The 26,810-nt window shown below is 42.0% G+C and overlaps 1 protein-coding gene across 2 annotated transcripts in view; it reads right to left on the reverse strand.

The window, feature by feature from the left end:
• The window catches only part of SYT7 (synaptotagmin 7), a 384,370-nt gene that overhangs the window by 110,120 nt on the left and 247,440 nt on the right, over positions 1-26,810 (reverse strand). Inside the window, exons 4-6 of one of the 2 annotated variants that reach the window (XM_040409404.1) lie at positions 23,668-23,799; positions 22,844-23,059; positions 6,821-7,201 (exon numbers count right to left, since the gene is read on the reverse strand). The exons of the other annotated variant lie outside the window; for it this stretch is intronic. Coding sequence (XP_040265338.1) covers positions 6,821-7,201; positions 22,844-23,059; positions 23,668-23,799 — 729 coding nt within the window. The remainder of the gene's footprint in view (positions 1-6,820; positions 7,202-22,843; positions 23,060-23,667; positions 23,800-26,810) is intronic. 2 annotated transcript variants of the gene reach the window in all.

The raw sequence follows: 26,810 nt of genomic DNA on the forward strand, positions 1-26,810 counted from the left end.
CCGCATTGCTGAGAAAAATGATGTTTTATTCTATGCAAATGAGCCACTAGGAGCAACGGGGGCGTTACCATTACACCTAGAGGCTCTGTTCTCTCTGCACCTGCCACGCCCTCTGCACTTTGATTGACAGGGCCAGAGAGTGTAAATGTGACCACTCCTGCCTGGCCCTGTCCATCATAGTGGAGAGGGTGCCACAGTTTATTCAGAAATTACCAGGAGGAATAACATAGAGTTTTATTTAAAGATGCTCCAGAATTATTACATGGGAAATGCAAGTACAGAGGCAGCCCGTGTTATTTTTGACTGGTTTGACGCGTTATGGCGATTACAGGAACATGAACTCGTGACATATCATCAAATCCAGAGAGCCAACCGTGGAAGTGAGAATTAACAGAGGAGTCATAGGGGGAGAGTTATCAAAACTGGTGTAAACGAGAAATGGTTTAGTTGCCCATAGCAACCAATCAGATTCCTCCTTTCATTTTTCAGAACTCATTTAGAAAATGAAAGCTGGAATCTGATTGGTTCCTATGGGCAACTAAGCCAGTTCTACTTTACACCAGTTTTGATACATCTCCCCCATAATCCTTTGATGATAAGGAGTTCTGTTAACCATTTAATTGATAGTGAATGACATGTCCTTCTAAAGAATAAATCATCCTCTCGTGACATGTCTGTTTTAGTAACTACTTGCATTCCCCATGTAATAACAATTCTGGAGCATCTATTCCTATGACTCTATGTTGTGCCATTCCTTCATTATTCCTGCAAGAAATTATGAATGAATGACTAGCAGTCTCAATGAAGGTCCAGCTGGGTGCTTCCAGTTGGGGGCGTGCCCCTGCACCTATTTTGTTTAAACTCCTATCACCTCCCCTGACATGTCTCTTTTAGTAACTACTTGCATTCCCCGTGTAATAACAGTTCTGGAGGATTTATTCTTATGACTCTATGTTATGCCATTTCTTTATTATTCCTGCAAGAAATTATGAATGAATGACTAGCAGTCTCAATGAAGGTCCAGCTGGGTGCTACCATTTGGGGCAAAAAAAATAAAGCATATCCTCTTTTGTTTAAAGACCTGTCACCTCCCCTGACATGTCTGTTTTAGTAACTACTTGCATTCTCCATGTAATAAATATTGTGGAGCATCTATTTTTAAGACTCTATGTTGTGTCATTCCTTTATTATTCCTGCTAGAAGTTACGGATAAATTACTAGCAGTCTGCAATCAAGGTTCAGATGGGTGTTACTAGTTGGGGGAGTGTCCTTTCACAGTCTGACATTATCCATTCAGTGCTGCCAGGGTCCCGACTGTGTAGGAACACATGCCCAACTGGTAACACCCATCTGGGCCTTCATTGCAAACTTGCTAGTAATATTGGCACAATAATAAAGGAATGGCACAGCATAGAGTCATAAGAATAGATGTTCCAGAATTGTCATTACACGGATGAAAAAAAAAGGTAAACCCATCTGGACCTTCATAGCAAACTGCTAGTAATTCATTCATAACTTATAGCAGGGATAATAAAGGAATGACACATCATAGAGTCATAAGAATAGATGCTTCAGAATTTATAACCAGGGGGATGCAAATAAAAGTAGTTAGTAAAACAGACATGTCAGGAGAGGGGACAGGCCCTCTTTAAAGGTACGGTACTTTAGTGGCAGATTTTTGGAGAAAGAGCTCTAGTTTAGTCTAGCCACCCTTCTTAGTGACATGCCACAAAATGTAAAGTTAAAAGGAGAGGATGCAGATGGCAGATAAATGAAACGGATGCTTTCCCTTGAAAAGTGACTGTGCCCGTTTAATGTAACCAGAAGAGAATGGATAAATGGAGCTGTGCTCGGAGGGACGACACATCTCTCTGTTCCTGATGCTTTCTCTTCTGGCCAGCGCACTAATTGTTCTCTTTCATGTGGAGGTCTCTGTTAATTGATGAGATTGAAGTATAAAACATGTGTTTTGTGCCTCTTTTCGTAACCTTAAGTGCAGACGCCAGGCCCTGTCTGGTAGCAACGCAGACTAGAAACACAATTATTAATTTGCAGGTTGGGATGTAGGGAAGGTTGTTTTGTGCAATAGCAATAAAAGAAAAAAAAAGAAAAAACGGAAAAACGATGAAGAGAGACATAAGGGGAGATTTATCCAACTGGTGTAAAGTAGAACTGGCATAGTTGCCCATAGCAACCAATCAGATTCCACCTTTCATTTCTCACAGCTCCTTTGGATAAATGAAAGGTGGAATCTGATTGGTAACTAAGCCAGTTCTACTTTAAACCAGTTTGATAAAAGACCCCGTAATATTGTAAAAGAAAACAAAAGAGGCTTTTACTATCCGCGGTTTTATCCCTAATGTAACTTAAAACGTGATCTAATCTCCAAAGAATAATACGAATCATCAAACGGTCACCTAATGGAGAGATAGAAAGTATGGGGGAGATTTATCAAAAGGAAAACTGGCCTAGTCACCCATAGCAACCAATCCGATTCCAGCTTTCATTTTTCACAACTCCATTGGAAAATGAAAGGTGGAATCTGATTGGTTGATATGGGCAACTAAGCCAGTTCTACTTTACACCAGGTTTGATGAGTCTCCTCTTATAGGGAGGCAGTATTTTGTACTGCACTGTGGTATTTGGTTCTGCTGGGGTTCTGCTGGGGCGGTATTTATGCTGCACTAAGGTATGGCTGGCCCCACCTTCTGTCAATTTGGACCCTTCTACAAAATAGGGCCACTTTTAAGTTTTTTTTCCAGGGCCAATATGTGCATAGCTGCCATCTGTCCCTGATTTTCCTGTGCTGAAAATGGGCAGGGCTAATGCCAACCCTGCCCACAAATGGATGTTTTTGGTTGTGTTTGTCGCATTCCCAGGGGCGGGGCTTATATGCCACGATTTTACCAACTCAAATGTTGGTAAGTATGCATGTGACCCTTTACAATAATGTCTTCATCTCACAGAGGGGCCTTTGGGCTCCCCCTATGCACCTCCGATAGGTACAACTCCTCATTTGAAATACGAAATAAAATAAAAAATAACGTGAAGTTTATGTAAAACTTGCGTCTTATGACCCAAACATACTTTTCTAATTAAATTTGATTTCAGGGTTGAATCGCTCTTGTTAATTTGGCCACGTTTTACACATTCATTTTTCCTTTCATGGTATTACAGAGGAAAATCCCTTCGCTCGGGAGAATGCATAGTAATTCGGTGTGTACGTGCCAAATGACGCAGTCCGCGTCTTAAAAACACTTTTCCCCGTAGCATAGAGAGCATAGGAAAACTCTGTGCAGCTTTATAGGCTGTGTCCATGAAGTGACAACCGTAGGCGACACGACAAATGTAATAATTTTTTTTTTATTCTGTAGCAGTGTGGTTTAAAAGGATAGTAGTCACCTGTTTATATGATCTAATTCTACTGGAAAGTACCATATTGGTGATGATAATTACAGATTGTGTGGAGGATGAGCAGAGCTGCTTCAATTTAGATGAATAGCTAGGTGGATTTCCTTTTAACCCTGTGCAAAACATCATTAAAGCAGGGTGGGACAGGTCCCCTTTAAAATTGCTACCCTAATAGATAAGTACACTGCACTGGAAATGAAAGAGCGCTTTTAAGACCACTTTCCCTGCAAGACAGCAAATTATCCCCTGTAATTATAGATAATGTAGACATGTATCAGTCAGCAATCTGACAACCAAATCAAATTGTTTTTACAAAGCAAATTTTTGTTTTTGCAGGATCGTTATTTGCAGGTCGGTGTGGATTCCCTATTCTAGCATGGAGATTTAAAGAGCAATTCTACCCGCTGGTTGACAGTCACAAGGACTTAAAAGGGTTATCCCATGGTCAATGTAAACTAAGAGGAAAATCAGATATCACATAGTACATGACACCCTCTTTGTAACAAAGCTAGAACCAGCCCTGTACCTCACATGGATCTCTGCATTCATTGTGTGAATTGTTCTATAGATTTATTTCAGGGGGTGTGTCCTTTCTCAGGGTGTGTGTCCTTTCTCGGGGGGTGTGTCCTTTCTCGGGGGGTGTGTCCTTTCTGCTGTAGCTCTTTCCCTGTAACTACTACAGCTTCCAACAGAAGATATGGCTGGTGACAGTTGAAGATTTAAACTGAGCGCGTGCCTATATATTTTACTCAATACCTCAGAGGCTATACAATTTTTTTTAGCTACATGCAATTAGAAGAGTAGTCAGATCCAGATGCTGGTTTGAAAACTGTAGAATATTTTTGGGGTGAAAACCCCTTTAACAACAATGCTTCTTCAGAAAATGAAATATGATATATATATATATATATATATATATATATATATATACAGTATATATATATATATCTACTATCTATCTCATATCTATCTATCTATCTATCTATCTATCTATCTATCTATCTATCTATCTATCTATCTATCCTATTATATAGTATATATAGTTTCCTACTTTATGGTCAGGTAACTAAAGTACATGCAATGCAGTTTCAGTTTTATGTAGCTCACTTTTTAGCTTTGCTGTCTAGACTGGGAAAGAGGCAGCAGAGTCATCTCATCATAAGTGTATGTATGTACGATAGCGCTATTGCGCTGCAGGAAGGCTAGGAAAGAAAATCTGTCCCAGCAAATTCTATGACAAATCATTTGCGAAGTCCGCATGAGTTAGGTCTGTTTCACACTTGCGTTGTTAATTATGGTTTTGAGATCCGGCAAAGGAATTAAAGAGATCGGTTTAGATTTTGCACCCATTCCGTTATGCATCCATTCCGTTAGGACGTGGTTGTGTGAAATCAAAATGGAACAAACCGGATCCTTGACTAAATGCATTGAAAGTCTATGGGTGATGGATCCGTTTTTTTTAGGATCCTAAAAAAACAGATCCATCACCATTGTCCTACATTGTTTTTAATGACAACGAAATGCTAGCGGGATGGAAGACATCCTAATGCATCCTGAACGGATTTCTTTCCATTCAGAATGCATGGGGACAAAACGGAACCGTTTTTTTCCGGTTCTGAGATAATCTGCCGGATCTCAATACTGGAAAACAACAACACAAGTGTGAAACTGACCTTACATGATGATTTGTTGTGCGGATTTTGTTGATGGATTTGCAGTGGGTTTCACCCGGTGCATTGCAAAGTGATGGAAATTCACAGCGTAGATTGTCATTCTGTGGATTTAGGCTACTTTCACACTTGCGGCAGCAGGGTCCGGCAGGCTGTTCTGGCGGGGGAAACAGCCTGCCAAATCCGTGCTAACGCTAGTCCACAGTGCCGCCGGAAGTGCGCTCTGGACCCATTCAATATAACGGGGGCGGGCCAGAGGTCCGGCCACAGCACGGCAAACAAGCCGAGAGGCGGCCAGACAAAAACCGCAGTGTGCTGTGGTTTTCGTCCGGCCGCCTCGCGGCATGTTTGCCGTGCTGCGGTAGGACCCCCGGCCCACCCCCATTATAGTGAGTGGGGCCAGAGTGCACTTACGGTGGCATGGTAGGCTAGTGTTAACTTGGATTCGGCAGGCTGTTCCCCCGCCGGAACAGCCTGCCGGACCCTGCTGCCGCAAGTGTGAAAGTAGCCGAATTCACACTATAGGTCAATTTACGCTGCAGATAAAATCTCCTCCACTGCTGACAAAAATCTCAGATGGTGAAATCTGCAACGTATCCGTTCTGTGCGGACATACCCCCAACTCCCATTCATTGTAGCTGCTATTGAATACACATACGCTATTGCACCTTCTATGCAGACATCACCCTGGGAAGTTTTCATTTTTAAAAATTTAAAAGCTTTGACAGGTTACGTTAAGGTTAAGGTTCTTAGTCTGGAGTAACATATACTCTCTTGCCAAATAAAACTAATGCCTATCAGATACTTTTACATTAGATTAGTAAAGAGACAATATGGCAAAAATCCCATTCAGGGTATTAGTGCTTGTACAGTTTGTTTCAAAAAGGTCAATCTTCTGACTGAGCGACATTTAAAAAAAATCTGTTTTAGGCCTCTTGCACACGACCGTATGTGTTTTGCGGTCCGCAAAAAATGGATACGCAAAAAATACGGATGACATCTGTATTTTGTGGAACGGAACAGCTGACCCCTAATAGAACAGTCCTATCCTTGTCCATAATGCGGACAATAATAGGACATGTTCTATTTTTCTGCGGACCGGAAATACGGACATACGGAAATGGAATGCACACGGAGTACCGTCCATTTTTTTGCGGACCCATTGAAATGAATGGTTCCGTATGCGGTCCGCAAAACGGAATGAAAATATGTTTGTGTGCATGAGGCCTTAGCTGGAGATCCCTGCTTATAAATCTCCATACTAGAGGTCTGTAATATGGTGGCAGTTCCTGCACTTTAGGTACTGTAGGAGCAGGTGGCTTCTAGTCTCCAAAATTGGAAAGTCTATCTATATGGCCTGTATATGAACCAAAATACTGCCCCCTACAGCTAGGGAAGGAGTGCTTGCCCTATGGATGGTGTACCCTTTAGTAAGAGCCATTCATGAACAGGACCCTCACACTTGGGTGCCACATCTTGGCTTCTCAAGGCCTAGTCCATGCATAACAAAATAACTCTTCTTCAAGACACCTTCACCTTGAAGACATTATCCTAGACATCTGATCTATACTGGACACTGAAATATACAGTACTTATGGGTAGTATTTCTAGTATATTTTTCTCTATACTGTATGCTCTTACTGTAACTTTTTCTCTATGGAGGAGACAAAGAAGAAAGGAAGAAAGAATTTCAGAAAAAAACAAAACAAATAGCTTCAAAGAAACAGAGGGTGACTTACAGGAAAGATTTCATGTCCAGGCCACGATTGCGAATCTGACCAACCATATAGTCTAAACTGCCCGGGTCGGTCCGGTTCCTGATGCCAGCTGACCTGTGCTTTGATCCGGCTGAGGTTGGGGTCCGGTTCTGGCCCGTGCGTTGGGAACGGGGATTGCTGGTATTACTGCTGCTGGATGATGGAGGTTGTTGCTGCAGCTGGAGCTGCCCCAGGCTCTGGCTGGTGGTTGGCTGGCAGTTATTGTGCTTTTGGTGGAGGCTGAGAGGTTGCTGGAGGCTCTGCTGGCGAAGCAGTGTGCGAGGACGTTGACACTTTAGGTCTCCCCCAGAGGTGGGAATGTGGTCAAGAGTAGTGGCCGCCGACAGAGTAGGGTCTTGGTAACTTAGACGAGGTGTAAAAGAAGAGAAAAGAGAGAAAGGAAAAAAAGTGAAAGACATTGCAGTGTGGAAAGTATATATCAGACAGAAGTCAGTTGAGAGCACAGGGTTTTATAAGTAAGAATCAGAAAGAGTAACCTGACACGCCCCTGGTTATTAGGACAATTCTGATATTTCTCCAGTCTCTTCAAGGTGGTTGCCGTAAACATATAGAAACATAGAACCATAGAATGTGTCGGCAGATAAGAACTATTTGGCCCATCTAGTCTGCCCAATATACTGATTACTATGGATAGCCCCTGGCCCTATCTTATATGAAGGATGGCCTTATGCCTATCCCATGCATGCTTAAACTCCTTCACTGTATTTGCAGCTACCACTTCTGCAGGAAGGCTATTCCATGCATCCACTACTCTCTCAGTAAAGTAATACTTCCTGATATTACTTTTACACCTTTGTCCTCTTGTAGCAGTTTTTCTTCTTTTAAATATTCTCTCCTCTTTTACCTTGTTGATTCCCTTTTGGGTCTATTCACACATCCGTGTGTGTTTTGCGGACAAGAATAGGACATGTTTTTTTTTTTTTCCGGTATCGGAATTGCAGGTGAAATTAATGAGTCGGAATTGCGGATGTGTGAATGGAGCCTTATGTATTTAAAAGTTTCTCTCATATCCCCTCTGTCTCGTCTTTCTTCCAAGCTATACATGTTAAGGTCCTTTAATCTTTCCTGGTAAGTTTTATCCTGCAATCCATGTACCAGTTTAGTAGCTCTTCTCTGAACTCTCTCCAAAGTATCAATATCCTTCTGGAGATATGGTCTCCAGTACTGCGCACAATACTCCAGATGAGGTCTCACTAGTGCTCTGTAGAGCGGCATGAGCACCTCCCTCTTTCTACTGGTAATGCCTCTCCCTATACACCCAAGCATTCTGCTAGCATTTCCTGCTGCTCTATGACATTGTCTGCCTACCTTTAAGTCTTCTGAAATAACGACCCCTAAATCCCTTTCCTCAGATACTGAGGTTAGGACTGTATCACTGATTTTATATTCTGCTCTTGGGTTTTTACGCCCCAGGTGCATTATCTTGCACTTATCAGCATTACATTTTAGTTGCCAGATTTTTGACCATTCCTCTAGTTTTCCTAAATCCTTTTCCATTTGGTGTATCCCTCCAGGAACATCAACCCTGTTACAAATCTTTGTGTCATCAGCAAAAAGACACACCTTACCATCAAGGCCTTCTGTAATTTCGCTGATAAAGATATTAAACAATATGGGTCCCAGAACAGATCCCTGAGGTACCCCACTTGAAGCCGTGAAGGCTTTCATTCATTTTACCATGACCATCGAAAGCTAGGACCGATATCAAGTGTGTGCGAGCTACTAAAAACTGTGCAAATTGTGACCAAATTTATGAAAACTCTGCCTATGGCTTAATAGATTTAGCACAACCATGTGCCACGTTAGACACATTTATATCACTTCACGCACATAAAAAATCTGTACGACACTACTAGATAGGTCTTTCATAAATTTAGCACATTTTTAGCCATTCTTAAAAAGTGTCCAAAGCATAACATAGATTCATTGCACGCCGCATACTCCAGTTTATGTTGCTTACTATGCTTAATAAATCTTCCCCCTTCACAGATGGTAAGGAGACATACAATTTCTTGTGGTCCTCCCTCCAAATCATTGCCTGAGTTACTAGTTACTGAAGAATCGCCTAGTAGATCTCCTTTGTAAATGGAGTCCAGATATTAAGAAACCAGACCAATCCAATGTGTCTACCCCTTTTCAAGTTCTGCTGAGACACACTGGCCCTTATGGCCCCCCAGCTGTTGTAAAACTACAACTCCCACCGTGCCCTGTGGTAGGTTGATAGCTGTAGGCTGTCTGAGCATGCTGGGAGTTGTAGTTTTGCAACAACCGGAAGGCCGCAGGTTAGGCATTCCTGGTTTAGACTTGAACCACTCTACCATAGGTCCTTTCACATCCAGCAAAAAAAATTCATAAAACAGTTTTTTAAAACTTGTGCTTTTCTTATTTTTTTCAAGATCAGTGACCACTTTTATGTTTTGGAAAAGAACGGGATACCTTCGAAATGCGTTGTGTTCAAGTGGTCACTGCACCTGAAAACATTTTTTTAATGCTGGAATGCCATATATATATATTTCTAAGGGATCAAGAATAAAGCATATGTTTTAAGCAAATTTTTTATTTTTTTTTGCTTCTATTGTTGCTGGATGTGAATGGACCTTATTGATTTACTAACCAGGGGCATAGCTATAGGGGGTGCAGAGGTAGCAACTTCTGGCTGGAGGGAAGGGGTTAGGTCAAAAATTTGGCATAGTGAAGGGGGGGTGGGGGGGTTGCTGTTTCAAATTTTGTTTCACGTAGTATTAAGGCTATGTGCTTCCCGGCCCCCTGGCTACAAAGCACTGCGGGAAGGGGGGCCCAAGCTGAACCGTTGCACCAGGGCCCATGAGCCTGTAGCTTACGCCCCTGTTACTAACCCTATGGACCAGTGGGTACATCCGTGTGATTTTTATGCATGTGGTATTGGATATTGGTTGGGTAATTACATGAACTGTCTTGTGAAACTCTATCTTAGGGTAATCATTGCTCTGCCAATCCTTCACTAATGAAAGTAGATAGACCAGGCGATGCCGTCTCTCTTACGGTGCAGCATGCGGCAGATTTATCAACAGGGTGTAAGCCCTCCTGAAAATCTTTTTGGGATCTACAGGATAAAATAGACTGGAAGATCAGAATTTTAAAGATCGCAATGATGACGTTTTTTTTCCAAAAGAATTCACTGCGGCAGGCAACCAAAAGGTTAAATGTTGGATCTCACCGTGCACTCTGCATTTTGAGGCACGTGTGCCACATTGGCAGGTGGTGAGTGGGATGTCAGTGAAAGCTTTTTATAGCCTCTCTATAAACTCATCTCACACCAAAAGTCTTCTGGGATAGGAGAAAAAACATCAAACATTAAAGTAGGAAGCTGCTCTGTTTCCTGGGTAGGCGGAATGTAAAGGTAATGAATACTGTAATATTACTTGGGTTCAGATATTACAGATAATATGCCTTATACATATACTATACAGTCCGAACTATATATCCATATGTGTGACTGCTATTAGGCGGTATATATATATATATATATATATATACACCCTGTACAGAATTATTAGGCAAATGAGTATTTTGACCACATCATCCTCTTTATGCATGTTGTCTTACTCCAAGCTGTATAGGCTCGAAAGCCTACTACCAATTAAGCATATTAGGTGATGTGCATCTCTGTAATGAGAAGGGGTGTGGTCTAATGACATCAACACCCTATATCAGGTGTGCAAAATTATTAGGCAACTTCCTTTCCTTTGGCAAAATGGGTCAAAAGAAGGACTTGACAGGCTCAGAAAAGTCAAAAATAGTGAGATATCTTGCAGAGGGATGCAGCACTCTTAAAATTGCAAAGCTTCTGAAGCGTGATCATCGAACAATCAAGCGTTTCATTCAAAATAGTCAACAGGGTCGCAAGAAGCGTGTGGAAAAACCAAGGCGCAAAATAACTGCCCATGAACTGAGAAAAGTCAAGCGTGCAGCTGCCAAGATGCCACTTGCCACCAGTTTGGCCATATTTCAGAGCTGCAACATCACTGGAGTGCCCAAAAGCACAAGGTGTGCAATACTCAGAGACATGGCCAAGGTAAGAAAGGCTGAAAGACGACCACCACTGAACAAGACACACAAGCTGAAACGTCAAGACTGGGCCAAGAAATATCTCAAGACTGATTTTTCTAAGGTTTTATGGACTGATGAAATGAGAGTGAGTCTTGATGGGCCAGATGGATGGGCCCGTGGCTGGATTGGTAAAGGGCAGAGAGCTCCAGTCCGACTCAGACGCCAGCAGGTGGAGGTGGAGTACTGGTTTGGGCTGGTATTATCAAAGATGAGCTTGTGGGGCCTTTTCGGGTTGAGGATGGAGTCAAGCTCAACTCCCAGTCCTACTGCCAGTTTCTGGATAACACCTTCTTCAAGCAGTGGTACAGGAAGAAGTCTGCATCCTTCAAGAAAAACATGATTTTTATGCAGGACAATGCTCCATCACATGCGTCCAAATACTCCACAGCGTGGCTGGCAAGAAAGGGTATAAAAGAAGAAAATCTAATGACATGGCCTCCTTGTTCACCTGATCTGAACCCCATTGAGAACCTGTGGTCCATCATCAAATGTGAGATTTACAAGGAGGGAAAACAGTACACCTCTCTGAACAGTGTCTGGGAGGCTGTGGTTGCTGCTGCACGCAATGTTGATGGTGAACAGATCAAAACACTGACAAAATCCATGGATGGCAGGCTTTTGAGTGTCCTTGCAAAGAAAGGTGGCTATATTGGTCACTGATTTGTTTTTGTTTTGTTTTTGAATGTCAGAAATGTATATTTGTGAATGTTGAGATGTTATATTGGTTTCACTGGTAAAAATAAATAATTAAAATGGGTATATATTTGTTCTTTGTTAAGTTGCCTAATAATTATGCACAGTAATAGTCACCTGCACACACAGATATCCCCCTAAAATAGCTAAAACTAAAAACAAACTAAAAACTACTTCCAAAAATATTCAGCTTTGATATTAATGAGTTTTTTGGGTTCATTGAGAACATGGTTGTTGTTCAATAATAAAATTAATCCTCAAAAATACAACTTGCCTAATAATTCTGCACTCCCTGTATATATATATATATCTCAATGAACGGTATACGTGTGGAAGTGCAATGGTTAACATGAACCCAGTTTTTACTTTGTATGAACGTTTATTAAAGGGACACTTCCATCAGAAATTTGTAATTTCATTTTCATTTCGGCAGTACTATACCATTGAAAAGGAAATTCTAAATATTGTCAGCCAGCACAAATGATAAGACCTCCTATAGAGATAGGATTTCTATTGGTAGTTTACCGCTGCTGTAAGGGGAAGATGCTACCTGCAGGTTAATCCGCAAGATGATAGTAGGTGTAGAATTGAGATGACAGCTCTATTGTTCTCTTGGTAACGATGCCCCCAGAAGGACATTGCATTGATTAGTGTAATGTGTGATGCTCTAATTGAGTCATTACAGTGAGGCTTGCCCTGGTCGCAGTGATGGTCTGACTAAGAGGTAAGTGAAGCTGTTTGCCGTGCCAAAAGTCCAAACAAAGAGGAAGTTCAAGGGGTTTTCTGAGACTTTTATACTGATGACCTATCCTCTAGAGAGAAATGCGTAAAAATCTGCAGCACTCTTCCATTCATGAAAGACACTATGCTGCTGATTTAAAATAAAAAGACAGGATTTTTCATGAATGGAAGAGTGCTGCAAATTTTTGCGTATTTGTCGTACATGTTGGGACCCCCAGCCAGGATCTTTACCCGCAAGCACCATCGCTCCTATTGATAGTAGATATATGTTTTCCAATTGCTGGAGTCTGTAAGTGCTGCTTATCTTTTGTTATTCTATCCTCTGGAGAGGTCATCAGTATCTGATCAGAGGTGTAGTGTTTTGGCCTCTTAAGTTCTCTAGCGGGGTGCCTTGTCTTCTGTATCAAAGGTCCATAGATGTCTGATAGGTGGGGGTTCCACCTCTAAAAATGCTTAGGTTTTTGCAAAAATATCTACCAAAGTCTCCTATCAGTGGCCGATGATGACTGCCTTGTATTGTAGAATGGGTAACTCTCCTTCTCCAGAAGTAGAACCGACATCAATTATAAATACCTGTGGCTATATCATAAATTTGGTCGGAATGCACCATTAAAGGGAACCTGTCAGCGGCAAAAAGCACCCAAAACCGCCAGCAGTACCTTCAAGTAGCTAGCAGTGTGTTTCTAATGATGATGATAAGATAGGGCCAAGGGCTATTCATAGTAATCAGTATATTGGGCAGACTAGATGGGCCAAATGGTTCTTATCTGCCGACACATTCTGTGTTTCTATGTTTCTATGTTTTTTCTGCAGTCATATGCGGTAAAAGCAGGAAAAAACTTTCTGTTATCCCCTGAGCGCGCTATTTTCGAGTCACGCTTGAAGTCAAGGGGGCAGCGTCCTCCTTGCTTCAAGTTAAGGTAACCGCTCCCCCTTCCCTGGCCCTTTGCCTGTGACTGACAGACGACTGTTCGGCAAAGCAAGCCGAACTCTCTGCATAAGCGCTGTCGGTCAAAGGCGAAGGGGCAGGGAAGGGGCGCGGTTACCTTGACTTGAAGCAAGGAGGCCGCTGCCCCCTTGACTTCAGGCGTGACTTGAAGATAGCATGCTCAGGAGATTTAAAAAAACCCTTTTTTTCCTGCTTTTACCGCATCTAACTGCAGGAGGAAAATCATCATTAGAAACATGCTGCTGGCTACTTGAAGGTACTGCTGGCGGTTTGGGGAGGTTTCTGCCGCTGACAGGTTCCCTTTAAGTGTTTATATTTTCTTCCACCTGGGATTAAATAAATTATCTGACGTTCTAGCCATGGCATGGACTCTTCAAGTAAATCCACCAAGTAAATGCTCCTATTGTACCTAATATCAACAGGTTTCAATAAGAAATATTACTTTAAACAGGTCTTAGGGAGAAATGTCAACCCGCGACTCTGGACTAAAAGCTCCCTGTGATGGGAGTAACAATCAGAATGCCAATTCAATAAAAAGTGCTCATTTCAATCAGTGACGCTCAAGAAGTGTCTTAGAGAATTTGAGGTTAAAAGAGTCAATGAGACAGGGTTCAAATCAGTGAGACACTGCAAATCAGAAGCTGATTGGAAAAAAGAAGTCATTCACTCTAGATGCATCACATCCATATCCTGGGACTTGGTTACCAGATGTTCACTTTACCCTGAAGTAATGACGGCACCAGGGCAAAGGAGGACACCATTTTACGGACCACGACAATCTTGCTAGGCACAGAAAATGGACCATACTATTATAACAGAATTGTACAATTGTGTTATATTTCTTCTAGGTCATTAATCGTTCCCCATTGTGTTTTTCGAAGGAAACTGTCCTGCCTGTTACATGTGTACTTGGCAGCTGAAGATATCTATGTTGGTTCCATGTTCATATGTGCCCGCATTGCAGAGAATTTTTTTTATTATAGGCAAATGAGCATCTTGGAGCAACGGGGGAGTTGCCATTACACATAGAGGCTCTGGTCTCTCTGCAACTGCCGCACCTTCTGCACTGTGATTGACAGGGCTAGGCAGTGTAAAAGTGATCAAACCTTGTCCTGTCAATCAAAGTTCAGAGGGTGCAGCAGTTGCAGATAGAGCTGATCCTCTAGGTGTAATGGAAACGCTCCCATTGCTCCTAGAGGCTTATATGAAAACATCATTTTTCTCAGCAATGCGGTCACATATGAACATGGGACCATAACAGATGCCTTCAGCTGCCAATCGCACATGTAACAGGTCAGCCAGTTTCATAGGTACAAAACTGCTGACAGATGCCCTTTAAAGGGGCTTTTCCCTTTCACAATGTTTATCATCTATCCACACATAGGTGTGTAATGATTGGTGTAAAGTGTATGATTGCTGGGGTTCTAATCACTGGGACTGTCGAGGACAGCGTGCGAGTGCCACCTTAGAAGTAAATGGATTGGTGCGTCCCAATGGTCAGAATGCCAAAGATCATACCATACCTAGTGACCATTAAACACCTATTCTGTGGATAGAGCATATATGCCCCTATGCAAATTTATAAACTTCTTACTTTATTTCTCTTGAAAGGGTTAACTTATAAAATGCAGGTACACAGTATTAAACAGTATATGTTGTGATATACAGTACAGACCAAAAGTTTGGACACACCTTCTCATTCAAAGAGTTTTCTTTATTTTCATGACTATGAAAATTGTAGATTCACACTGAAGGCATCAAAACTATGAATTAACACATGTGGAATTATATACATAACAAACAAGTGTGAAACAACTGAAAATATGTCATATTCTAGGTTCTTCAAAGTAGCCACCTTTTGCTTGGATTACTGCTTTGCACACTCTTGGCAATCTCTTGATGAGCTTCAAGAGGTAGTCCCCTGAAATGGTTTTCACTTCACAGGTGTGCCCTGTCAGGTTTAATAAGTGGTATTTCTTGCCTTATAAATGGGGTTGGTACCATCAGTGGCGTTGAGGAGAAGTCAGGTGGATACACAGCTGATAGTCCTACTGAATAGACTGTTAGAATTTGTATTATGGCAAGAAAAAAGCAGCTAAGTAAAGAAAAACGAGTGGCCATCATTACTTTAAGAAATGAAGGTCAGTCAGTCAGCCGAAAAATTGGAAAAACTTTGAAAGTAAGGGCTATTTGACCATGAAGGAGAGTGATGGGGTGCTGCGCCAGATGACCTGGCCTCCACAGTCACCGGACCTGAACCCAATCGAGATGGTTTGGGGTGAGCTGGACCGCAGAGTGAAGGCAAAAGGGCCAACAAGTGCTAAGCATCTCTGGGAACTCCTTCAAGACTGTTGGAAGACCATTTCAGGGGACTACCTCTTGAAGCTCATCAAGAGAATGCCAAGAGTGTGCAAAGCAGTAATCAAAGCAAAAGGTGGCTACTTTGAAGAACCTAGAATATGACATATTTTCAGTTGTTTCACACTTGTTTGTTATGTATATAATTCCACATGTGTTAATTTATAGTTTTGATGCCTTCATAGTCATGAAAATAAAGAAAACTCTTTGAATGAGAAGGTGTGTCCAAACTTTTGGTCTGTACTGTATATCCTGTTCATTATCACTGTATTTACATGGCTCTGTGGAAAGGGTTAATGAATACTGAGAGACTGTTAGGGCTTTGATTGAGAAGCTGGTAATTTTCAACAGCTGCCATAGGGTTTAAAGAAGACCATGTTGTGGTGGGAAAAAAAAACTCAGACTTGTTTACCACCATGTTTTGGAGGGGAAAAAACTGACTTGTTTACCCCCAAAAAGCAGACAGCCTGACCTTTTATATGTTTGGTTTTAGCTCTGTTGTTATGTCTGGAAACTTGTTTTTGTCTGGAAAACCTGCTGTGTCATTGAAGCTCTAATGTAAGTCTATACCAGACGGGAGCTGAAACAATGTATCTGTTTGTGCTGAGTTTCTCCACTCCACCCCTCCCACTAGAATGTTCTAGTCTAGCAAAAACTATATATAAGGAGAGCAGTCAGAGCCCCTAGTGTTCTGCAGTTAGGGACCAGTGCTTGGAGGGGAGACTCATACCAGCCTGCATGAGTGACCAGAAGAAGGCGCTGAGATGGGGATGCTGAGCCACAGACCATGGGTCACTAGCCCTTTGACCAAGGAGCCACCCAGACTACTGAGCTACAGACCATGGGCCCTTGACCAGGATGCCAGCCTTCTGAGAGAGAGAGGGACAGCTAGTTTAGGCCTTTCCTCAAACCCTTCTTCTGCCAGGGAGGAGACTGGAGAAGCCAGCCCAATGCCTCACCTATATTGTTTTGTACCTGAATTCCTCCAATATAGAAGCACACTGGTTTACAGCAGACCCTGACTCTCTGGACTTATTTCCCATTGGGGTGCACCACGCTTTACCATCCCTTCCGTAGAGCAGCAATACGTGGTGACACCTCAACGGTGCACTGCACCTTTGTCTAAGGCATCTTATATCCCTGGCGCAGGTCTGTACTACAAAGGCATAGGCACATAATGTGCTGCCATAGGGAGTCAGCTAACACAGCTGTCCAATTTCTGATACAGAGTTCCAAATCTCCTTCACAAACATGAAGCTAAATATTAAAATTCTGGCTGCTTATTGCTGCCAGTAGGGGGTGCTAAGTAGCGTGCTGCATATAATTTATACATTGAATTTAATAGTTTAAAAGTATGCAATAAGCTTCTTCTAGCAGCCAGAGATTCCCCCAGCCTTGTCAAACCTGGAGGTGGAGGTCAGAGAAGGGTGGGACTACGAAACAGCCAAGCGGACTGTTCTGTGTTGTTTCTGTTGATCTCATTTAAGTGATTAGAAGTGACACTGTTTACGTAACTCATCAGATGCAGCTATGCTTCTTCTTTAATATCCACTCACTTGTATGGAAGCTAGGGATACAGTGTAGCACAACCCTGTCAGGCAGGAAATAGTCAGGGAGGCCCTGTTCTAGAGATGGGTGGGCGTCTCAGAGGTGGGACATGCATCAGACTTTTATGGCATATTACTTTGCATAAATCTGTGTTTTTGTGGAAAGAAGCAGATGATGTGGATTTGTCTGAGATTTAACCCATATACACATGTGCTAAAACTGGCTTAAAGACTACATGGTGCTAAATGGTAGACACCATCTTAAAGCATACTTGCCAACACGTTGTGGGGCACCACTATAAATTTTGTGCGTGGCGCCTCTCTCTCTCCTAGAGAATACAATCAAGAAGTTGGTGAGTTTACACTAAAGGAGTTGCACATACTTTTTCTGATCCTGGGCAAACACTAGGCATGACTAGCTGTAATTTAAGTAAAAATTGGTTCCAATCAGCCCAGGGGCGGTCTGGCCATAAACCCTACCAAGAAACTTTCCAGTAAGTGGATGCCCAGGGGACCATTTGGGAACTCTTTATCGTCACCATCCAGGCACATAAGTACCTGTGGCATGGAATGTGAGTCAGGTTAATTGGAAGCACTATAGGGAAACATTTTTATTATTACTGGGGACATTATAGGGAGCATTTTGAATACTGGGGCACTATTATTGATGAAGGCACTACAGGGTGTAATTATTCTTACTAGGGGAACCACCATAACTGTTGATGGCATTCTGCACACATTATATTTGTATGGTACTAGTATTTTCAGGGAGTGTTTTTATGGCACTATTAATTATGCAGCATATCACATGGGGGCTTGGGAAGCACAGCGGGCTCAATACTGAGGTAGCAGCAGGTTGATACTGTTGGGGCACAAGGATTGGTGTCATGTTGAGAAGCTGGGAAAGATGATGGAAAAGTGAGGAATCTATGATGCCTTTGTGACAAAACTCTACAGAGACAAGACATGGCTGAAGGAAGTCATCATGGTGGTCTGGGCCTCATGGAGAAGATAAGGTTAGAAAATATCTACAATCAGAGTAAGGGTTTACTGGATGTAATAGGCATGTAGTAATGGATTCTCCTGTATGTTTGATAGTGCTGAAAGACCAGGCAGCATGCCGAAGGTAGAGCTGACTAAATACTGTGGCCCACCTTCTCAGCACCCTCCTCTACATCTTCATTAGAGACAGCCAGAAGAGGAGTAAACAGGAACGTAGCAGCTGGAGCTAGCCACCACAGAGGGGTCGCTTCTGAAGAGGTACTATGTGCTCTGGGGCAGTATTTCCTGCTGCACTGTAGCACTCAGTTTGGTGGGGTGGTCTTTTATGCTGCACTATGGTACTACTGGGCCCACCTTCAACATGGGACCACTTTAATTTGTTTCCAGGGCCATTTGAGGTTCTCAATCTATCCTGAGCTACCTGCAGTGTACTGTAGGTGACAGGTGAACTTTGAGAAGAAGTCTAATCTCGTTCATTATGAACATTCAAGAACAATTCCCTGCTGTTCATCGGTAATTACGATTTCTGCATTTTAGTTAATGAGTTAAAGTGATCTTGTTAAATTCCAGGCTTGCCATTCCTCACCAATGTTTTATGTCTTCCTTGTCTGCAGTCCCTATTATCACCCTGAAGCATACTGCACGGGAGCTGCACTGATGAGGAACATTAGCCTTGCCAAGTTTGGTCCAGATTGACGCACTAATTTCATTGATTTCAGCCTCTGAATGTTGACAGCAAGGTGTTAGATATATTGGCATACTGATCAGGGGCTGCGTAGTCTGAGAGAATTTATATACATAGGTGCCAGAGTTATTTGGCATTTAGTGGCTAAATCCAATTGTCATCTGAACCCTCCGAAGAGCATTTGCTTGCCTCCAATGCTGCAGACTAGATTTTCTCCTCGTCATAGTTATTGTGCGGCATGCTATATGCAATGTCAACCGCATTGCACTAAGAGGTTATCTATCAGGTCAAACGGTGAGGGCCTGGGTGGCTAAGACCCCCAGACATCGCTAACATGAAGATGCAGAAGGACTCAGCTTAGTGATGTACCCCTTCATTTCTGTTCTGCTCTGTCTGTTCAACTGTCCACAAAAATCAAGGGGCACAGCTATCTGCTAAAGCAGGGATGAGCGACCTCCGACACTCCAGCTGTTCAGAAGCTACAACTCCCAGAATGCTTCATTCACGTCTATGGGAGTTAGAAGAGCAGCCGAGCATGTTTACATGCTGGGAGTTGTAGTTTCCCAGCTGGACTGCCGAAGGTTGCTGATCCCTGAGCTAAAGGATTCTGTCCCTTTCATTTCAGCAATCACTGGGTGTCTCTTCACCCAGACCTCAACTGACCAAAAAAATATTCACGTATAGGCTGTCAATATGTGCTAAAAATTTTTTATGGTAGTGTCCCTTTAAAATTATCATATTCTCTTTACCTTGTCTTGTTTATTCATATCCATAAAATTTGTCCAGATTTTGTTGTGTTGATAACAGCACCTATTATTATCATCAGGTCTGATATGATATTCTTACTATCAGTATTAGAGATTTTATAATAAGATATATTGTCACAATAGTTTTTAAAGTAAAGAGCATGTATGAAAAAAAGAAGTGACTTTTTAAAATTACCTTTAATAAATATTTAAGTGGGTATAGGTATATATATACCAACAGTGAAAAGACTACATTAGCTGAGATTACTCAGTGGGGGAGTAGTAGCCCCTTAGACGAAAAACACACATAATGACACGGTATACACTTAATAAGATGGGTACGGGAAAATAATTCTAGCCCGATGTTGCAGGGTTAGAAACAGAAACCAGCTACCCCTAGAATCCCTAGAGGTCTGCTGTGCCCAGGGCGGCCCCCTAATGGTGGAGGTTCCCTGTCCCCGAACCTAGTGCTAACCGGTCCCTAGAAATCCCTACATATAAAAAATGCTCCAGGATGAAAAAAGTAAAGAATAAATGGTGCTCTATATGGATAAATGTCACCGTTACTCTCTAAAGATCAAAATCTGATAATCATTAGTAATACCCAAAATTTAATAGTCACTAGTAATCCCCAAGTGACTATTACATTTTGGGTATTACTAATGATTATCAGATTTTGATCTTTAGAGAGTAACGGTGACATTTATCCATATAGAGCACCATTTATTCTTTACTTTTTTCATCCTGGAGCATTTTTTATATGTAGGGATTTCTAGGGACCGGTTAGCACTAGGTTCGGGGACAGGGAACCTCCACCATTAGGGGGCCGCCCTGGGCACAGCAGACCTCTAGGGATTCTAGGGGTAGCTGGTTTCTGTTTCTAACCCTGCAACATCGGGCTAGAATTATTTTCCCGTACCCATCTTAGGCTACTTTCACACTAGCGTTCGGAGCGGATCCGTCTGATGTGTCATCAGAAGGATCCGCTCCGATAATGCAGACGTTTGCATCCGTTCATAACGGATGCGTCTGCATTATTACTTATAAAATTTTCTAAGTGTGAAAGTAGCCTGAGCGGATCCGTTCAGACTTTACATTGAAAGTCAATGGGGAACGGATCCGCTTGAAGATTGAGCCATATAGTGTCAAATTCAAACGGATCCGTCACCATTGACTTACATTGTAAGTGTGGACGGATCCGCTCGCCTCCACACGGCCAGGCGGACACCCGAACGCTGCAAGCAGCGTTCAGGTGTCCGCTCACTGAGCGGAGCGGAGGCTGAACGCTGGCAGGCGGATGCATTCTCAGTGGATCCGCCTCCACTGAGAATGCATTAGGGCCAGACGGATGCGTTCGGGGCCGCTCGTGAGCCCCTTCAAACGGAGCGCACGAGCGGACACCCGAACGCTAGTGTGAAAGTAGCCTAATTAAGTGTATACCGTGTCATTATGTGTATTTTTCGTCTAAGGGGCTACTACTCCCCCACTGAGTAATCTCAGCTAATGTAGTCTTTTCACTGTTGGTATATACATACCTATACTCTGATATGATATTCATTGAAAGTGGTTCTCCACCTATATTTACTTGTGCAAAAATCTGATTACTAAGGTAGTAACAGAGAAAAAGTTTATTGCCCGTTTTTGATCTCAGACTTGAGCTAAAGATATTTGTTAGTTGTGACAGGCTGGTTGTTAAGAATGTGCCACCTGAGCTTTAAAGAGGACCGGTCCCCTCTCCTGACATGTCTGTTATAGCAACGACTTGTATTCCCCATGTAATAACAATTCTGAAGCATCTATTCTTATGACTCTATGTTATGCCATTCCTTTATTATTCCTGCTAGAAGTTATGAATGAATTTCAAGCAGTTTGATATGAAGGTCCAGCTGGGTGTTACCAGTTGGAAGTCTTTCCCTGCACAGCACTGATTGGATAATGTCAGAATGTGCACGGACACACCCCCAACTGGAAACACCTAGCTGGACCTTCATTGCAAACTGGGAGCAATTCATTCATAACTTCCAACAGGAATAACAAAGGAATGACACAACAGAGTACTAAGAATAAAGGCTCCAAAATGTTATTACATAAGGGTGCAAGTAGTTAACAAAAAAAGGATCTACATTCTTTTCGTTTCTAGAAACAACCCCACTCCTGTCTGTGGTCAGTGTCCAGTACTGCAGCTTCAGCGAACAGGGCTGAGCTTCAATAGTAAACACAGCCTATAGACAAGAGCGGAGATGTCTCTGGAAAATGGAAGATCCTTTTTTTTTTATAATCTTGGACAAAGGTTAAGTGTATGTGACTACCTCTCTGTTCGGAAGAGGGGAAATCACTCCGACAGTAGTCACGTCTCATCTCAGCCTGCATTATAAATCAGAATTTTCTACAAATACAATTAGGTGGAGAGTCTGTTTAAGGATGTTCTGAATATAAAATCTGCATACAAAAGATTGAATAATACTAAACGTAATCCAATCCTCAACACCATATTAATATTAAACAGAAGTAGGCTACATGACAAATGTCTTCTGAACACAGCTGAATGTTCTCTGCATAAAAATGACAAAAAATAAGGATGTGGAGGAAAAGTGCTATTATACTGTACATAAGTATATGTGCTGTAAAACTTTCTAAAACTATTTAATTATTCAGTTGTTTTTTTATTTTTTATTGTACATGGTCAACTACTGTACCATCTCTATGGAAGTATGTTCTCCTCCTATGTATCTTGTGGAGTTGTAGGACCTAGTAATATTTATGGTGTTGGTCCTGAGAAGAGGAGCAAGAGATAGACCCACGCAGTTTCTTTTTTTAAACATGGCGCCTTAAGATGTTGATAGTTGTCTAAGGAGACAATTTTCCTGAATTTGTGGGAATTTTAGTATTCTGTTTCTCTCTTTTGTTTTAATTCTACATGGTCAACTACTGTACCATCTTTATGGAAATATGTTCTCCTCCTATGCATATTGATGAGTTGTAGAACCTAGTACTATTACTGGTGTTGGTCCTGGGAAGAACAGCAAGAGATAGACCCATGCGGTCTCTTTTTTAAACCTGGTGCCTAAAGATGTTGATAGTTGTCTAAGGAGAAGGAAGTTGGGACTTCAACCTGGTGCACTGATTTAGTTTACGGCTTTTATGAAACACTTGTTGAACTTCTCTAACACTCACTTGTTTTTGAGATTCCCGGACGCCAAGTGACTCTGAACGGTGTGCCAACGACCTCTTCCTGGTTTTCCCAGGCCTGGTTCGCTGTGATGGCTTTGGGAAGACATACTGATCTTCATGCTTTCATTTCGCAACTGCTTGTCCATCATCCGGCCATCTTTATCCAACAAACCCGAGGTGCCGCATGCTGCTGATTTACTACCAGACAATACTGTGCCACTGAAATATGCCCACGTGCAAAGAAAGGACACGCAATGTGAAGACAGAAACACACAGTGGAGGGAAAAACGTATACACACATGAAGACACCAGAAAAAAAAAAGAGAGAAAGAGGGATAGGTCAGCTCTGCAAACCAATAGTCTAAAACAACATATACAAGAATAACTTGAAGCATCTTTCGTTAGAAGAGGGAGGAAGACGGCAGCCCGGGAATGATGACGGTAAAAAATTCCACATCTCAAGAAACAACATAGGGTTAACATGGAGAAAATCTGTTGGGAAAGGCACCAGACAGCTAGCCAGCCACAGGAAGAAAGAGGCGTGTTAGTGAATCAGACCACACAGTGCGGATGTAGAGCACACTCTGCTATAACGGGCAACCCTTCCTGGCATTAAATGGAAAAGGAGGTGAGGCGAGGGGAGGCTAGATAGGAGGCGCATCCCTTAGTGGAAGCTAGGATGGGTTGCTCGTCTCCATGGCTTATCCGCCCATGGGGGTGAAGTGGAGCGAGGGTTATAGGAGCAGGTGGGAGGAGGCGTGTGAGAGGAGTTAGGGAGTTGTACATACTCACTACATACGACCATACCAGGCAATAGAAAGACTCACTTGAGGGCCAGCCTTGGGTCACCATAGGGGGCGTAAGGTGAAATGTTTAGGATAAACTCCTTTGGAGGGTAAGAGCTCCATTTCTGGTGGGCTGTGCTGTCATTGTTATTCCAAAAGTCTTTGTCTAGATCACTAAATTGGCAGAAAAAGAGAAAAAACAAAAAAAGAAATACTAGAAAAAGCCTGAATCCCTGGTATGGAGCGAACGAGGAGGAAGGGAGTTAATGTCACATAGCGGCCTACGAGTGTAGGGAGAGACATGGAAAGGAGAAAGACGTTTGTTTGTTAATTAACGGATCCAGGTTCTCTGGAGGAGAGGAGGGAGGCAAGAGTTTAATATAGTAAGGTTGAGCTGGCAGCACAGAGCGAATCCAGAGAGCTGAAAGAGAGGGAGGCAAAAAAAAAAGCATTGATTATGTCACTGAGAAGTGTCTCCTCTTCCCACTCCTTTTGGTTTTCCTTGGTTTACTTGTCATGAACCTAAATTAATTACCCTCCTTCGTGCAACCATCATAGCCCTCAGATGCTGAAGACATAGGTGCTTTTAATGAAGTGGGCCTGGAGGCTGTGCCAGCAGTAGAGGACGCAGTGCACCCTAGGGTCACAATTCCTTTGTGTAAATAGGTTGCATTGTAGGTAAATGTTGATCCAGGGCTGACCCTCTTACTCATTATAAAATTGTAAGATACTCGCTCACCGTACCCCTTAAATGGATTTTCTCAGGCACTATACATAGAAGCTGCTCTAATTGCCGTGGGTCAGAAAAATTATTTCAGAATCGGCCGTTGATTCACCCTGAGTTCCGCATCAAATTGCCTGCTTAAATACAATGCAAAATCCTGTAATCTCAAGGATTGTCATTTGAAATCCCCGAACCCAGAGGGCTTACTAGAAAGAAAAAAAAACGAGCGTTACGCAGTGATTTCACCCACCGAGAATAATGAGCTTACAAGATGATTTGGGCGCGATAGGATCAGACTCTGCCAGCCTGGTTACGTTTTTATTTCATTTCTTAATTGTGGCTCCTCAGTGATTGCTTGTTTGCGGTAAGATACTTTTGTTTCATTGATGAGGAAACAATGATGTCTCTGTTATTATACAATGAGCACATAATTAATCAACCTCAAGAAAGCAGGAGCGGGCGGCAGCAGATAACACCTAACTGGAGAAATATTTACTGCCACTTGCTTTGTGACTTGAGATGAGCACATTTTGTAAAACTCGATTTGGGTCCGATTCGGCCAAATCGACTGTCTTATTCATTCCGGGTTCAGATAAATTCGACCCGAATCTAAGCTTCTCTGATTGTCTGGAAAAGTTTCTCTCTCACTCTCTCTCCTCAATTTTTCTAAATCAAACGAATCACACAAAATTCTGAATCAGGAAACAAGAATTAAAAAAAATTAAAATTTGGGAAAAATTTTAGAATAGTTTCACTCATCTCCATTCGTGACTTGAGATGAGCAAATTTTAAAAAACTCGATTCGGGTACGATTCGGCCAAATCGACTGTCTTATTCATTCCGGGTTCAGATAAGTTCGACCCAAATCTAAAGTTCTCGGATTGCCTGGAAACGTTTTCTCTCTCTCATTCTCTTTCTCCCCAGTTTTTCTGAATCAAACGAATCACGCAAAATTCAGATTCAGGAAATTAGAGTTTTTAAAAGAAAATTCTGAACAAATTTTAGAATCGTTTCGCTCATCTCCATTTGTGACTTGGAGGTATACGTTGATGATTGCTAATGTCACTATGTCTCTACAACACCATAAAGGGGAATGTCTAAATATCTCTACCTTGCAGTATCCTAAGATTTGGGAAATTAGAATTTTTAAAAAACATTTGGGTCAAATTTCAGAATCGTTTCGCTCATCTCCATTTGTGACTTGGAGGTATATGTTGATGATTTCTAGTATCAGTATGTCTCTACGAGACCATATAGGGGAATGTCTAAACAGCTCTACCTTGCAGGATCCTAAGTGCTCATTGGTTTTGAGAAGTTGATGATCAATCCTACCCCATGCAAAAACTGTAATTCAAAGGTTAGTGACTCCAACATGAAAGCCCTTCCTATGGTAAGGGATATGGACCAAGGAATCCAGGCAGAAGCCCTGCAAGAGAAATGCCTAAGAGCTGAAATTGTGAGAATTTAAATACAGAAAAATGTGATCCTGCTCTTGCTTTACCAGTACTGCAAAATTGGAAATATTATAATTAATACGTGGCATTTGTAAAGCAGAGATATGTGGGCTGTTCATTTCCCCTCTACCTTTGTCTCACTTACCTATATATTATAGAACTTATGCTACAGAGGCTTAAAGCCAAATAAGAACTGTCACAACACGAGGCATGGAAACTGCACTTTGAATTATTTTGATACACGTTAGACAATTTGGGCAGCTCTTGGGATAGCACTATTGATTTTTAGCACAATGATATTGGGTATAAAGGGCTATGGATATGTTTGGGGGGCAATTTTTTGCTTTTTTGGACTAAAATTCATTTTGTCAATTGGTCTTTTAAAAAAAAAATCTACAGTTTCTATTCTACAGCTTTCACTGAATCCGTCAGGGAGCTGCTTAGACAGCTTGATTTGTAGCCCTTATCTCTGAACTCTTGAAAGCTCATAAACACTAATTTAAGCTAAATTATAATAAGGCGTATAAGAATACTGCTTGAATGAGTATGAGCTGCCAGGAGTTCAGAGATAAGGGCTACAGATTGGGCATTCAGAACAGCTCACTGACAGATTTCATATTAAACAGATTTCATATTAAACAGAAAGCACGGTAGCCTGCAAATGTTCATAAAATGAAAGCTGTAGAATTTTTTTTCTGAAAATTTCTAATAATAACCACCTGAAAATATGATTTTTAGCCCACAATGAGTGAAATGCAATAATTTAAAACAAGCCCTCAAACCCCTTTAAAAGATGTCCTTTAAAGGGTTTTCCAAGATTTTGATACTGATGACCTCAGGATAGGTCATCAATATCTGATTGTTGGGGGTCCGACACCTGGACTCAGCTGTTTGAGAGGCACCATCACTCCTGTGAGTGCCCTGGCCTTCTCGCAGCTTACCTAGCACAGCGCCATATATTGTTTAGCATCTGTGCTTGGTATCATGCTCAGCTCCATTGAAGTGAA

The sequence above is a fragment of the Bufo bufo genome, chromosome 10 (assembly GCF_905171765.1).
Source record: "Bufo bufo chromosome 10, aBufBuf1.1, whole genome shotgun sequence".
Lineage (NCBI taxonomy): Eukaryota > Metazoa > Chordata > Amphibia > Anura > Bufonidae > Bufo > Bufo bufo.